Genomic DNA, 15,787 nt, shown 5'->3' with positions numbered 1-15,787 from the left:
GAGTGTCAAGGCATGTTAATATCTTGTTTGAAATTGAAAATTTTAGAAGTATCTACAATATTTCCTTTTTCTTTCCATAAATATTTCAGTATTTGTCTTTAAAAGGTAAGGATTCTTTTAAAATGGCCACTATACCATTGTTACACCTAGTAAAATTGATAATAACTCTTTAATATCTTTACTTACTTACCCAGTCATTCACATTCCCTTCTCAAGTTTTTCATTTTTTTTCTTTTATAATTTGTTTGAGTTGGGATCCATATAGGGTCCTTCATTGTTTGTGGTTATTTTCTCATAGGTCTTTTTCTAATTTATAGGTTTTCTTTCCCTTACTTTGTCCTTTTTCTTTCATTTCTTGAAGACACTGGGATGATTATACTTTATAATTTATCATAGTCTGAATTTTACATCCCCATGGTAGCATTTAATATGTTCCAGCCTCTCCTTTATTTCCTGTAAATTGTATGGAATGGTAGGGACACTGTCTTATACATCCCTGTGATAGATCAGTGATTTTATTTTTGGGGGCGGTTTATGGACTTTAGTGTCTGCACATACACAATAAATTTTGCCCACAATTTAACTAGTTTTCTGTGTGCTTCTTCCTCCCTCCTCTATCCACCCACCCTACTCTCCTCCCCCAACTCCCCTCCAAAAAAAACCAACCGTGAAGTTTAATACCATGGCCTGTGAGAGTTGTTTGGGAAGGTTGGTAAAACTGCAATTGAATTAAGTTGTTTAGTTTGGATATGAAAGATAAGTGACCCATTTTAAAAGAAAAGTTTCAATATTAAAGTTTGAAAGAAATTAGCATCTATTAGTGGAAACTATGTCAAAATAAGCTTAGGATATTGAAGTACAGTAGAGCAGGAATTTTTGACCGGCACAGAGGTTTAAAGGAGATAGAGAAGTTACTTTGGTAATGTCATTTAGGCAAGAGAATGGTATAAATCTTTAAAGGGGACAGAGATTTGATTCATTAGGTAGTTATGTAAGAATGATGACTGGACAGTTAAATTTAGATAAGAAAGAATACTTGATTTACAAGAATACTTGAAGACATAATCTACTAAGTTTATAGCTTTTTTTTTAAAAAAATTTATTTATTCATGATAGACAGAGACACAGAGGGAGAAGCAGGCTCCCTGTGGGGAGCCTGATGTGGGACTTGGTCCTGGGACCCTGGGATCATGCCCTGAGCAAAGGCAGACACTCAACCACTGAGGCATCCATGTGCCCCTAAGATTTTTGAGTGATGAATAGAAATAGTTACCTAGCACAGCATTCAACAAATTAATGTCATTTTGGGTTGATCAGCATTCTATTGTAATTCTCACATGTTTAGATCTAAATGGTGGATTATGACCTAGTGAAAATCTTTCTTAATGAAATAATATATTATTTATTATTTATAATTTCTCATTTATTTCTTATTCTTTATTTGAAATAAGTCTTAGGGATCCCTGGGTGGCGCAGCGGTTTGGCGCCTGCCTTTGGCCCAGGGCACGATCCTGGAGACCCGGGATCGAATCCCACGTCGGGTTCCCAGTGCATGGAGCCTGCTTCTCCCTCTGCCTGTGTCTCTGCGCCTCTCTCTCTCTGTGACTATCATAAATAAATAAAAATTAAAAAAAAAAATGAAATAAGTCTTAACTGAAAATGATATTTCTTAGCCTTTTATTGGCAGTATTTGACTTTTTATAAAAATCATATTCACCCTTAAAGAATTTATGATTTTCTGTAATTGAAATTCAAATGTATTGTAGCCTTAGATAGCAGTTGGAAAAGAGTAAAACCTCCTCCATAGGGTTTTTGAGCAGTGACAGCAGTTAGAATAAACATATAAACATGTAGCTTCTCTTACCCGTGGTTCAGAATTGCTTATGCAACTTCAAAAATTATGGATGGCTTGGCTTGTTCCACTGTAGAACTTGTGAACTAGAACTGCTGTGTTGGGACCTTGGGATATGTAATTAAAAAAAAATCTCTTCAAGTATATCTAGCTAGGAATCTGCTCAAGACTAAATGCTTCTATTAGATTGGAAGCTTAAGTATATACATCATTTGGTCTTTGCTTGTATTAGGTATTCAGTAGGTTTTTGAATAAATGCAGTTATACTGGTCCTCACTGCTTGGTAGATACTCTTCATAAATTACATAAAACACAAAATTGGGTGATTTAGTATTTTTGCTATCATTTGGACAATGGTGATTATCAGTCCACCTTTTATACATTGTTTTAATAAAATATAAGCCTCTTATTTCAGTTTAGATTGCCATAAGGCTAGAGACAGTATGGAATAAGCTTTGGAACTAGAATCTAGGCAAATGGCGGGTCACTTGACCTCTCACTTGTAAAATGGGCATACTACTTGCCATGTGAGAATTTTGAATAAAAAGTTTTGCTTAGGGGCACTTGAATGGCCCAGTTGGTTCCCGAGATTGAGCCCCACGTCAGAGTCCCTGCTTACCAGCAAGTCTGCTTCTTCCTCTGCCTCTGCCCCTCCCCTCCACTTGTGCACATGTGTGCACGTGCTCTCTTAAATAAACATCTTTAGGAAAAGTTCTGTGTAACCGTTTAGTAATAGTAGTTGCTATTTCAGTCATTCATGTTTGACTACAAATGATTCATGCTTATCAATTTAATGATAAACTGTAAGTTTTTATATTTACAAGTATTTAGTGTTGATTGGTTATATGTAACATACCTACAATAAAGAGACAAATTGATTTCAGCTTGCACAGAAGATGGGATTTCCATCTAATATTGTGGACTCTGCGGCAGAAAATATGGTCAAGCTTTACAACCTTTTCCTGAAATATGATGCAACTATGGTAGAAATAAATCCAATGGTAGAGGATTCAGATGGAACTGGTAAGGTATCTTTTTAAATCAAATATTGATGATGTATTTATCTGTCAATCATATGTTACACTAAGGAAGTTGAATTCATAAGGGAGTGAGCTCATTCCTATGTAGAAACTTATTTACTAAAAGTAGAATGAATGTGAACAAGTATTAAAGATGCCTATTAAAACAGACACATTAAATATATATTTTTATACACATAGGGTAATAAAAGCTTCACTGTATAATATAGGGGCTATAGCCCCATGGAGCAATTAAAATTAGTTAAAATGATATGTGATTAAAATGTTCCGCAGTCGAACTAGTTGCATTTCAACTGCTCAGTAGCTGCATGCAGTTACCACATTAGACAGCACACATAGAGAATATCGCCATCATTGCAGAAAGCTCTTTTGGGCAGTGCTGATTAGAGAGTATCCAGTGTGGTAGTGAGTAAATGGCTGTAGTTTTGGGAATTAGCCATCTGAGTGTCTCACAAGTTTCAGACTTTAAAGTCATCAGAATCTTTATTATGTAAAAGGTAGACTCTGATAGTTGAGTCCTTTTATATTTTTATCCACTGGAGAGGTAAGATTAGCTTTTCTTTTCTTTTGCATGTGTTTAAAGATTCTTAATTATCACACCTTCCATGCATAGTTATTTTAAAAATCTAAGTTGCATTATTGCAGCCTAGATTTTTCTTGATAACTTGTATTAACTACTTTTATTACTGTAATTTATTGGATTTGGTTTCTTTTTTTTTTTTTTTTTGGATTTGGTTTCAAGTCCCTTTGGACATTTTACTCTTAAGCATTTGTAGATCACCTTTCATTTTTATACTTCTGATTAGTTATATTCTTTATTATAGAAATTGATTTTTGGTTGGTCATTTATATGGTTATATAACAAATGAGTACTCTTATGATCATATGGGTAGTTTATAAAACTGAAAAATTAAAATTTTTAGAAAGAGTAAAGACATATTTTAAGAATGCAGTGTTCAATGAGGAAGAATTATTTGTATAAAACAGGTATTTCTTTTTTCCCCCTTATGTAATGCTAACATTGAAAGCAAGATTCCTGAATTATTTTCCTCTGTGAAATCCTGCAGCTATATTCTCTTGCTAAGAGAATGTCTTTGTTTTCTTAAAAACCATTTTTTTCCCTTTATATTTAGTTTCTCTTTTCTTTGTAGGCATTTCTATATGTATATATTTTTAAAATATTTTATTTATTTATTCATGAGAGACACAGAGTGCGAGGCAGAGACATAGGCAGAGGTAGAAGCAGGCTCCACGCAAAGAGCCTGATGTGGGACTCAATCCTAAGATCCCGGGATCATGCCCTGAGCCGAGGGCAGAGGCTCATCCGATGAGCCACCCAGGCATCCCGCATTTCTATATATTAGAAGGATTTTTTTGTTTCTAATTAATGGCATTGTATATTTATTTTAGAAAATTTGCACCAAGAACTATAGGTAGGTTGGAAAAAAACTCCTATAACCTCATCACCTAACACCATTGTAATATTTTAGTAGTTCATTTCAGTCAGTTCTGTAATTGAGATAATATTGTCTATTCAGTTTGTATTTTTCCCTTTTTAAATTTAAAACTACATAATAGAATCTTTTGATGTTAAATATTTTTCAATTTTTAGAAGCCTGCACATTATTTGTATATAAATCTCTGAAGTCTTGATTATCTTTCATGTAGATTCTTAGAGGTAGAATTTTTGGGTCAAAGAGGAATAATATTGTAACATATGTTTGATTATTGGGTCAGATAATAACATTTTGAGATATATATATATATATATTTTTTTTTTTTAAATTTTTATTCATGATAGTCACACACAGAGAGAGAGAGAGAGGCAGAGACACAGGCAGAGGGAGAAGCAGGCTCCATGCACCGGGAGCCTGATGTGGGATTCGATCCTGGGTCTCCAGGATCACGCCCTGGGCCAAAGGCAGGCGCCAAACCGCTGTGCCACCCAGGGATCCCCATTTTGAGATATATTTTGCCAGATTGTTGTCTGGAAAATTTGTTCTAACATACAGAGTGTCCATTTTATTGCCTACTTGTGTTAGAAGTGAGTTTTATATTGGGTTTAAACTCTTTCAGTGATAACCGGGAAATGGTGTCTTATTTTTTCAATTCTTTGATTATTTGTTTTTTTTTTTTTTAAAGATTTTATTTATTTATACATGAGAGACAGAGAAAGAGAGGCAGAGACACAGGCAGAGGGAGAAACAGGCTCCATGCAGGGAGCCCGACATGGGACTTGATCCCAGGTCCCCAGGATCATGGCCCAGGCTGAAGGCAGCGCTAAACCGCTGAGCCACCCAGGCTGCCCTCTTTGATTATTTGTGATGTGAAGTTTTCACATTTATTGGGCAGACATTTTCCTCCATAGACTGCACATTTTCTGTTGATGTCCTTTGGTAATCGTGTTAGTTTCCTGTGGTTTCTGTAACAAATTACTACAAACTAGGTGGCTTAAAATAACAGGTACTTACTCTCAGAGCTTTAGAAGCCAGAAATCCAAAATGAGTGTCACACAGGTTCAAGGCGCTCCCTCTAGAGGTTCTAAGGAGCCTTCATTCCTTGCCTTTTGTAACTTCTTGCGGCATTTTGTCATCTGTGGCCATCTCGTTCTAGTCTCTGCCTCTCTGGTCACATTGCCTCTTTCTCTTCTGTGTGTATCTAATCTCCCTCTGCTTGTCTTTTATAAAGATACTTGTGATGTAACTTAGGGCCCTTTGAGATAACCCAGGATAATCTCCTTCCAAGATCCTTATTTTAATTACATCTCTGAACATTTTAACGTATAAGGGAACATTCACAGGTTCTTAAGTGTTAGGATCTGTGTATCTTTGGGTGGCTGTTATTCAGCCTATTATAGTACTCAAAGGAAACATGGATAGTTTTTCTTAGTAATTTGATAAGGTCTTTATTTTTTGAAAATTTGTTTACATGATTTGAAGAATATTTTTATTGGACACAGAAGTCTAGCTTGACATATCTTTTCTCATCACTTAAAATACTTTCTCCTGGCCCATTCTCCTTCCACTGTCACATGTTAGATAACTTCATGCTGTCTAACAGGTCACTGTTTTTTTCAGATTGGGTAGCTTCCAGATTCATTGATCCATCTCCAGCAAATATGTTGTTAAGCATAAGCATATCTATTGAATTTTTCACTTTAGGTATTATACCTTTTAGTTCTAGATTTTCCATTTGGCTCCTTTTCATAGTTTTATTTCCTCAAAGTTACCTATCTTGTCTTTTATTATGGCCATATTTTCCTTTAAATCCTTAAATATATTTAAAACAACGTTCATTTTTTTTAAAAGATTTATTTATTTATTCATTTCAGTTCAATGCTTTGTGTAAAATAAATATGGCAAATGGTTCTAGGGTCTAGAGATAATTCTCTATTCAGAGAGTGGTAAAATAGATTTTTTTAAAAGATTTTGTTTATTTATTCATGAGAGACAGAGAGAGAGAGGCAGAGACACAGGCAGGGAGAAGCAGCCTCCATGCAGGAAGCCTGACGTGGAACTTGATCCCAGGTCTCCAGGATCACACCCTGGGCTGCAGGCCGCGCTAAACCGCTGTGCCACTGGGGCTGCCCTAAAACAACTTTCAGAGTCCTTTGGTTCCAAATCTGGGTTGTGTTGGGTTTGGTTTTTCTTGATGCTTTTTCTCTATATGGGTGGTCATATTTTCCTGTTTTTCTTTTACCCATCTAGTGATTTTTAGTTGTGCACGGGATATTTTGGGAGAGATGGAATTCTTTTGTGTTTCTCAGAAAGAGTGTTGATTTTTGTTATTAGTAGTTAACTGGACTTCAAATTCTATCTCTTGTGTTGAGCAGCTTGTGTTGAGGCGGAAATTGCTCAGTTCTTTCAGCCTTTTATCATGGACAGCAAGGAGATTGTTGCAGTTATATTGGAATGAGGAAGAGATAATGCTATGAAAGATGAAGTTGGGAGAGATGACCTTCATATTAGCCATTTAGGTAGAATGCTGGGGTTAAAACCTGATGAGAGTTAGGGGGGACGGTGGGAGAAAAAATTTGTACAATGAGTTTAGGCAAAGAAGTTGGCATATATAAATATTTTAGGTTTTGTGGGCTACGTATGGTCTTAGTTCCTGCTTCTTTTCTTCATATCCCTGTTCTTCTCTTTCTACTTTTTCCCTTCTTTCTTCTTCACGACCCATTCAAAATACATAAAAATGTGAAACCCGTTCTTAGCTCACAGGCAATACAAAATAGGCATAGGCTGAATCTGGCCCCTGGTTTAAATGGACCATTCATTCAGGAATTTTTGCTGTATATGAAGAGAAGAGTAAGGGGGAAGAAGTGGCAAAATATTTTTTTCTTTCTTTTTTAAGATGAGAGAAATAACAGCATTTTGGCAAATTGTTGGGATTTAGCCAATAGAAAAGGGGCCAGTTGATAATGCAGAAAAGATAGAATTGTTAGAACAATGTCCTTAAGTAGGTAAGAAGAGGCACTGGGGTCCAGGGTGCAAGTGAAGGGGTTAGCTAGGTGCATGGCTGGTTATATTTTGGTAATTTTAAAACAAATTTGAAGTGTTTTTGAAGGTTTTTTTTCCCCCTCTTTTATCAGTTATCATTTGCCTAGGATGGACATAGAACTAGTAGCTTTGATGGAACAGTTTTAATTCCCAAATACTCTTTTTTAATAACAATTTGGATACATAAAAATTTGTGAGCATAAATTGAAATACTTTCAATAAGTAACAAAACCGTTTTCCCCTAAATTAAGAACATTTGATTATTGGATTGTTTATTGTGTCTGTTTTGAAATTAAGATCACTTTCTTTTTTTTCCTTCAAAGTGCTGTGCATGGATGCAAAGATCAATTTTGATTCTAATTCAGCTTATCGCCAGAAGAAAATCTTTGACTTACAGGACTGGACCCAAGAAGATGAAAGGGAGAAAGGTGCAGCTAAGGCAAATCTCAACTACATTGGCCTTGATGGAAATATAGGCTGTCTAGGTACCCTGTGTTGCTATGTTAAATTTGGATTGGCTGAGCTTAATTTATTTTCTTCGTGTTTGTTGTTTATGTAAGTCATTTTCCCTCTTGACAGTAAATGGTGCTGGTTTGGCTATGGCCACAATGGATATAATAAAGCTTCATGGAGGGACTCCAGCAAACTTTCTTGATGTTGGTGGTGGTGCCACAGTCCATCAAGTAACAGAAGCATTTAAACTTATCACTTCAGATAAAAAGGTAAGGGCAGAGCTTATGTTTTAGAATTTGAATGATGAGAAGCAACTTACTTGATTAGTAGATGTGGTCATTATAGTAGTAGAGCATTAAAATTCAGAAGACCTAATTAGTTTGGAAAAAGTTGCTGAAATCAATGCAATAAAATTAACTAGAAAAAAGGATAAAATTTCTCACAGTAATTTGGAAAACAAGATGAAAATATATTAGATGGTATTAGGTAATACTGTAAATGGTAGTGATCAGGAATGGGAGCCATTCCTGTGGAAAACTGCTGGAGATGTTACTTGATCACAAGAGCCCAGAAATCTGGAAAATCTATAAAGCTACAAGGAAGAGAATTAAAATTACCTTTAAGTCTATCCAGAGAGAATTTTTGTTACTATTGATCATTTTTTTTAACTTGTTAATGCTTGTATATTTCACACACACACACACACACACACACACACACACACACACATTCCCTGTCTTTCTCTCTCTCCTTCTGTTTGCATATATATCTTTATAGAAACAAACTTATTAAGATATAATTACATGCCATAAAGATATGGCATAAGATATAATTCCCATCCATAAATACTTAATCTTTCAAAATCACATACTTTGAGTTTTTTGGCTAGCATATCTTGAAACACTTTTTGCATTCACTGAGGTGTTCTTCTAAAACACTCATTTTAATGTTTGCATAAATCTTTCACATATTGATAGGCCATAAATTAGAACTATGATTTTATATGTAATTATCAGAATACAAGGGATGTGAAACATCATGATCCAAAAGATACACAGATTATCAATCATTTTTTAAAGAAGTGTATCTATATGTGGCCATTGTCGGTTTTGTAAGACTTAAGGAAAAAAAGGATAGTGGCTTCTGTGGAACTAGTTTTACTGAATTTAAAACTGAGAATTGCTCATTGGTAAAGATCGTTTCGTTCTGTTCTTTCTTTTCTTCCCTTTCTTTCCTTTCGTAACCTCTTCTCTTCTCTTCTCTTCTCTTCTCTTCTCTTCTCTTCTCTTCTCTCTTCTCTCTTCTCTCTTCTCTCTTCTCTCTTCTCTCTTCTCTCTTCTCTCTTCTCTCTTCTCTCTTCTCTTCTCTCTTTTTTTTCCCTCTTCCCATGGCTGGCATAGTATTCAGTGCATACAGAGGTCATTAATAAGTATTTACCATTGATGATGCTGACAATGTACATTTTTACTTATGGTGTTAGACTCTAGAATTGTTTTTAAAAAATCTATTTTAGGGATGCCTGGGTAGCTCAGTGGTTGAGACTCTCTGCCTTTGGCTCAGGTTGTGATCCTGGGGTTCTAGGATCGAGTCCTGCATGGGGCTTCCCAAAGGGAGCCTGCTTCTCCCTGCCTGTGTCTCTGCCTCTCTCTCTGTGTCTCTCATGAATAAATAAATAAAATCTTAAAAAAAAAAATCTATTTTACTACTCTCTGAACCTAGAGAATTATCTCTAGACCCTAGAATCATTTGCCATATTTATTTTACACAAAGCATTGAACTGAAATGAGAAATAAAAGTGCTTTATTTTCCTTGTTTAATAACTATTCAAAAAATAAGTCTTATTGGAATTATATTTTTATAGCTTCCTTTGGCATAAACTCTAAAAGAGTATAAAAGAGTTTTTTCATACTTATATATATATTTATATAAATAATTACTAATTATTTAACTGTTGAGTACTTACTAAGGAACTAGAATTCTAATTATTTTTTTAAGTATGACTTTTAAGTCTAGGTACAAGAGTGGGGAAAAGCAATGAAGAGTTCCAGTATTGTGGACTGTCAGGAAGGGCATTAGAATTGGAAACAGGCCCGGAATCCAGGGAGACAATGTGGATAGCATTGAAGTAGCTGTATACTTATTATGTCTCCGTGTGTTGGACACTGTACTTGGATTTGAGAATACATGGTTACTTTGCTCAAGGCATTTATAGTCTGACTGGGGTGATAAACTGAGTATAGTGCTTGGAAGAACAGAAGTCAGAGCTGGTAACTAGTAGGAGAATCAGGGAGTCCTTCACTGCATGAATGATCCCTTGAGTTGTCTTGAGAAATTGAATAAATTAGGCAAGAGGAAGAAAATATACAAAGGCATATAGAGTTCAAAAAAGACGATTATGTTTATGGGATAGTAAGATGCTTATGTGTGAGAATACAGCATTATTGGAATGAATGATTAATGTTGTCAAATGGAGACCACATTGTAAAGATCTCTGTATCTGTAGTTAGGACATTTGGATTTTAACTCCCTTACCCTAGTCCATACATGGCATATATGTAAATATGTCCCCACTTTTTTGTTTATTTTTTTACATTTTTTAAAAGAAGGTAACTCTGCTAGTAGAGGATGCAATGGAGAGTAGGGAGGCACTGCCAGGAGAGATAATTTGGTTGTTACACCTGCTTATTAAAAAATATGAAGAGGTCTGACAAAGGTAGTGTCAGTAAGAATAAAGCAAAGAACCCTAATTTAGAGGCATTTCTGAGATAGAATCATTAAATTCATTTTTTCCCTTTTTTGTTGGAGGGCCGTGGGGAAGGGTTTGTTAGATTAACATTAGGACTTTTGGTTGGGGACAATCATTGGGTGGAGATGCTTTTTGTACAGTCAGAGGGAAAGTAGAGAAATGGATATTTCTGAATGAATATGTTAAGTTTGGAGTGTGGTGACTGTATCTAGCAGGCGATTATAAGGTTACTGTACTTCCTATAATAGTTGTATATATATGAGAGTCCTTGGTGCTTTGAGAAAAGTTGAAGTGTTAGGAGTTGGTAAGATGACCCATGTGAGTGAGATGAGAAAACCAAGAATGGGTTTCTGAAGGATTGAATAGAGGAGGAAGACACCATAAAAGAACAAATTGACAGGTGCAGATCCAGAGAGAACGATGACATCCAAGGCCAAGGTGGAGAATTTTGAGAAGTAAGGGATGGGCTGCAGTGTCCATCTATAGGAGTGATCATGTAGAGTAAGGACTGAAATAATGATTGGGAACCCTACCAAGAGTAGGGAAGAAGGGGGCAGAGACCAGCTTGTAATGGCTTGAACTGTCATCAGGAATTGAGGCAGTGGATCTAGGAGGGATTACCCTTTGAGGGTTTTTTTTTCCTTTCCTTTCCTTTCCTTTCCTTTCCTTTCCTTTCCTTTCCTTTCCTTTCCTTTCCTTTCCTTTCCTTTCCTTTCCTATTCAGCTTATTCTTTCCTTTCCTTTTATTTTATTTTTTTTCTTTTTTCTTTCTTCTTTCTTTTCTTTCTTCTTCTTTTCAGTTTTATTTATTAATTTGAGAGAGAGAAAAGAGAGCATGAGCAGGGAGGAGGGGCAGAGGGAGAGGGAGAAGCAGATTCTCTGGAGTGTGGAGCCTGATGCTAGGCTGAATCCCAGGACCCAGGGATCATGCTGTGAGCCAGAGGCAGGTAACTGAGCCACCCAGGTGCCCCTAGGGTACTTTTTCTGAAGGCACAGGAGGACCTAGAATTAGCAGTTGAATGGAGGTAGGGTTGAGGAGAGCTGTTTAGTGTGTATTTCCTTGCTTGTTTGTTTAGAAGACCAAGAATATGAGCTGTTTGTAGTTGGAGAGAGAAGGGATTTTAGGAGTGAAGACTTGGAGGAAATACAATACAGTAATGAGGTGGTGAGATTAGTTTTAGAGAGGAGGTTAACTCCTTCCTTGAGATATCATTGGGGAAAGGAAGATCGATCTCATGCTAAAAATTAGAGCTTGAAGTCAGATAGGAGTCTTATGAAGAAAGTGAGAGCTATGAGGCAGATTATTAAAGGAAGGATTGTTTTCCTTGAATGAGTAAACTGATCGGCTGGAATCATCCAAGTGTGTATTATTTGAAGGAATGGCAGAGGCAGACTGGTCTTGAGAGGAACGGATATGGGGAAATTAAGCATGTAGGTAGCAGTATCCTTGTGCTCAGCCACAGGTTCCAGGCTCTGTAGTGAAGAAAGCCAGATCTGCTGAGAGCTGAGAGTCTTGGAGATTAGAACAAGGTTGAGAGACTAGAGGCTTTTAAGAGGAAAAGACTGGGTTTGATGGAGTTAAAAGTGAGAGGTGTTACAGACAAAAGGAGAGGAGGTTAAGCAGAGAGTGGGATTTATACACTCAATATTCTAGAAATCTTCATTTGGTCATCAAGGATTTAGCCTTGGTGTCATTATTTGAAATGAACTGGAGGTAAAAGTAACATGGTAGTGATCCAGTGATTTTAAGGCTGGAGTGTTAGATGATGTCTGTGGTACATATTGAAGCTATCCGGAATGCGGTGGGAGGGAAGAAGAGAGGAAGGTGTCAAGGTCACTATGAGATCTAGTCTATTTCTTAATTTTTTTTAAAGATCTAGAAATAATATTTGTAAGGATAAGGAATGCATAGTATAGTTTGGTGTGTTTCAACCTTTTTAATGTCAAATCATTCACAGAAAAGGTAGAAGAGTAGATGGAGAAGGTTGCCTGTAGTCGGAGGCCAGTGGCCCAGAGGTGCTAGCTGTCCCAGAACCTTCCTAGCTGCCCTAAGAGTAGAGGGGAACAGTATCTTGGTATGTCTGTAACCCATTTATATTTCACTAGTTGGAAGCTCTGTTGTAGGTGAGTAAACTAAGACACTTTTTGGGGGGTGTAAGTGATAGAAGGACGGTGATTCAGACTATCAGTGATGTAAGAATGCTGATCCAAACAGGTCTTGAAGTTTAGATGTCAAGTGAAGCTAGGAGTGGGTATTCAAGAGAAGCTGAGTGATTCTGAGGTTCTGCTTTGTGTGAGGATTTGGTTGAGCTGATGGGGATAAATGAAGAAGAACTTTAAATTGGAGATCTTGCATGTGATGTTATCTTTTATCATGATCTGGGGCAGTCATGTTGGTGAACGGCGATGTTTAATAGGAAACAAGTAAATGGAATCCCCAGGGAATCCTGTTCATATGGGACAGGAGAGAAGAGACTATGAGCCAGGTGTTGAAATCACCCAAGTTGGGGAGAATAAGTTCTGATTTTAGAGAATAAGTCTCTCTAAAAGAGCTGCAGAGGATGTGATGGTCAGGCCTGAAAATAGTACCCTGGAATTAATTTGTACCATAAAGTACAGACACTAGTATTTTCTTGAGAAGGAAGGACACATACTCCTTGCTTTTAAATTTTAATCTACAAAAAACATTTTATTCACAGGTACTGGCTATTCTGGTCAACATTTTTGGAGGAATCATGCGGTGTGATGTTATTGCACAGGGTATAGTTATGGCAGTAAAAGATTTGGAAATTAAAATACCTATTGTGGTACGGTTACAAGGTGAGTGTAAAAGATATCTTGGACTTATCTGTGAACTCTGATTGTTTATAAGTTCATAATTCCAAGGAGTTCAGTTCATTTAAAATACAGTTTTCAAATAGCTGTGTCTTTTAAATGAAAATGTTATATAATAGAAATTTTTAAAGTGTGAGTTCACAAAAAATTTCTCACGTTGGGGCAAAATTGTTTATCATTTTGCGTGGTATAATTTAGTATGTTATTTATTTGTTGTGCTTTGTCTTGAATTCTGACCTGTCTGAGTTACCAGTGACATGGTAAGGCAAGATATTTCATGAGGTAATTCCAGACTTCTACAGTACTTTCTTTGGTTTTAGAAACATTTATATTAAATAATGGGAAGTACTCCTATGTTGAAATTTCACATTGTGACCAACATTTTAAATGATTTTGTGTATATATTTAAAACATCTTTATATTTGCATAAATCATTTCTAGGTACAAGAGTTGATGATGCCAAGGCACTGATAACAGACAGTGGACTTAAAATTCTTGCTTGTGATGACTTGGATGAAGCTGCTAAAATGGTAAAAAGGCTATGTTAATCTAAGGACACAAATTTGCAAAGTGTGTAAGATGGAGATACAAGTATAAGGTGCTCAGTGCTCCTAATATTCAGCAGAAATACTCAGTATTAGCAATATTAGCTGACTCATTTTAGAATCTAAGTTAGTTTCATTTATTTATTTTTATTTTTTAAGAAGATTTTATTTATTTGAGAGAGAGTGAGCATGAGTGGGGAGTAACAGAAGGACATGCAGATTCCCTGCTGAGCATGGAGCCTGACGTGGGGCTCATCCCCAGAACCCTGAGATCAGGACCTTGCCGAATGCAGACGCTTAACCAAGGCACCTCTTATTTATTTATTTTTAAAGGAAGTTTTGTTTTATATAAATATTACATGGTTCCAAAGTCAAAACTAAAGCAAGGTATATGCAGAGAAACTAACTTTTCTACTTATTCCTATTTCTTCCACGCATAACCAGCTTTTTAAAGAAGTTTTTAGTCTATCCTTCTACTTTTTAAAAATGATTAGGAAATATTTAATGTATGTGTATACATCTATATTATAGCTCTGCTTTCTCACATTGTATGATGGTAACATATATTTTATCTCATTGCTTTTACTTAATAATCTGTCTTGGAGCACACACCATAGTAGACATAGAGATATTTTTAAATGAGAACTTTTGATTCTTTCCTACCTTTGTTTATAGACATTTCATGGAATACTCTGGGGCTATATGGTTTAATCAGCAATAAGGTTTTGAGACTTGCTGAGTTAGTGTGAAGTCATTTCATTAAAATAATGGAGGTCCTAACGTCCTTCTTTGGGACATACTTTGGGAAAGTATTTACTAGTAAATAAAAATCAACTATACTTTAGTATCAGAGAGATTTATACTCAATCCTGAGTTTAAAATTTTGAGCAAGGGAATGCTAAAGCAAAAGTGTTTCAGAGAGCTTTGTGGACATGGGGAAAAAAGTAGAAGAATCAATCAAATCTTGATCAAACAGACCATGAAAGATAAAAGTGAACAGTTGGTTTAAGTTGTGACTGCAGTGTTTTTCTACTGATTATGAGATTATGGAAGTTATGACAGTATTAATAATAATGTGATAATGATAGTAGCAACTGCTGCCACTTATTATTTATTGTGCATACAATGCTAAGCTTTTTCTTCTGGTTTTATCTTGTTATGAATTTGGTTATATAATTTCTGTTTTTATAGATGTGGAAACAGAGGCTGAATAAATGAACTTATTCATCAAGGTCATATGTCATAAACATCAGAGTGGGATTTGAACCCAGGGGGCCTAACTGAAACCCTCTGCTGCTCTCTTCAGCAGGAGGGAGGCTGAATCTGTGTTTGGTTTTAGACATGTTTAATTTTGATATTTTGTATGGTACCAGCTGGCTATTCTCAGACAGATTGTAGAGACAACATTGGAATTCAGCTTGACAGAAAGCGAAATACTAACTCCTGGACCTAAGCTCCTATCCCGATATTGCAAGTTAAGATTGTATACGTATTATTTGAACACTTTTACACTTTTAATTAGATGTGCTTTGTATTATGTGATATCCAACTAAGACACTGTTTCTGCCTTAAAATAGATAAAATTTAGGCAATAAAAAAAGAGGTATATATATACGAAATCAGAAGGTATTGAACTGGGGCATGAGTTATGAAGTATGTCAGATTTGACTATCCTTCAAGAGTGGCACATGCTTATAAGAGTGTGAAGTGGAATATAACCATGTAAGAATAGCCCAGATGTTTTAAGTGAAAAAGATTGAACATGCATTAATTTCACATTTACTAGTAGTTCTGATTTTATGGTTTTGTGGAAATAA

The 15,787-nt window shown here is 35.9% G+C and overlaps 1 protein-coding gene across 3 annotated transcripts in view; it reads left to right on the top strand.

Annotated features, from left to right (window-relative positions):
- The window catches only part of SUCLA2 (succinate-CoA ligase ADP-forming subunit beta), a 43,924-nt gene that overhangs the window by 27,331 nt on the left and 806 nt on the right, over positions 1–15,787 (top strand). For 2 of the 3 annotated variants that reach the window (XM_077855706.1, XM_077855704.1), the window contains 5 exons: positions 2,737–2,875; positions 7,715–7,876; positions 7,971–8,113; positions 13,290–13,410; positions 13,867–13,955. In XM_077855706.1, the coding sequence (XP_077711832.1) occupies positions 2,737–2,875; positions 7,715–7,876; positions 7,971–8,113; positions 13,290–13,410; positions 13,867–13,955 (654 nt within the window). Of the gene's footprint in view, positions 1–2,736; positions 2,876–7,714; positions 7,877–7,970; positions 8,114–13,289; positions 13,411–13,866; positions 13,956–15,161; positions 15,755–15,787 lie in introns of those variants that run through there. The other variant, XM_077855705.1, reaches the window with a different exon arrangement.

The sequence above is a fragment of the Canis aureus genome, chromosome 17, assembly GCF_053574225.1.
Source record: "Canis aureus isolate CA01 chromosome 17, VMU_Caureus_v.1.0, whole genome shotgun sequence".
NCBI lineage: Eukaryota > Metazoa > Chordata > Mammalia > Carnivora > Canidae > Canis > Canis aureus.
The sequence above is the reverse complement of the archived record's forward strand: the minus strand, read 5'-3'. Positions and strand labels throughout refer to the sequence as shown.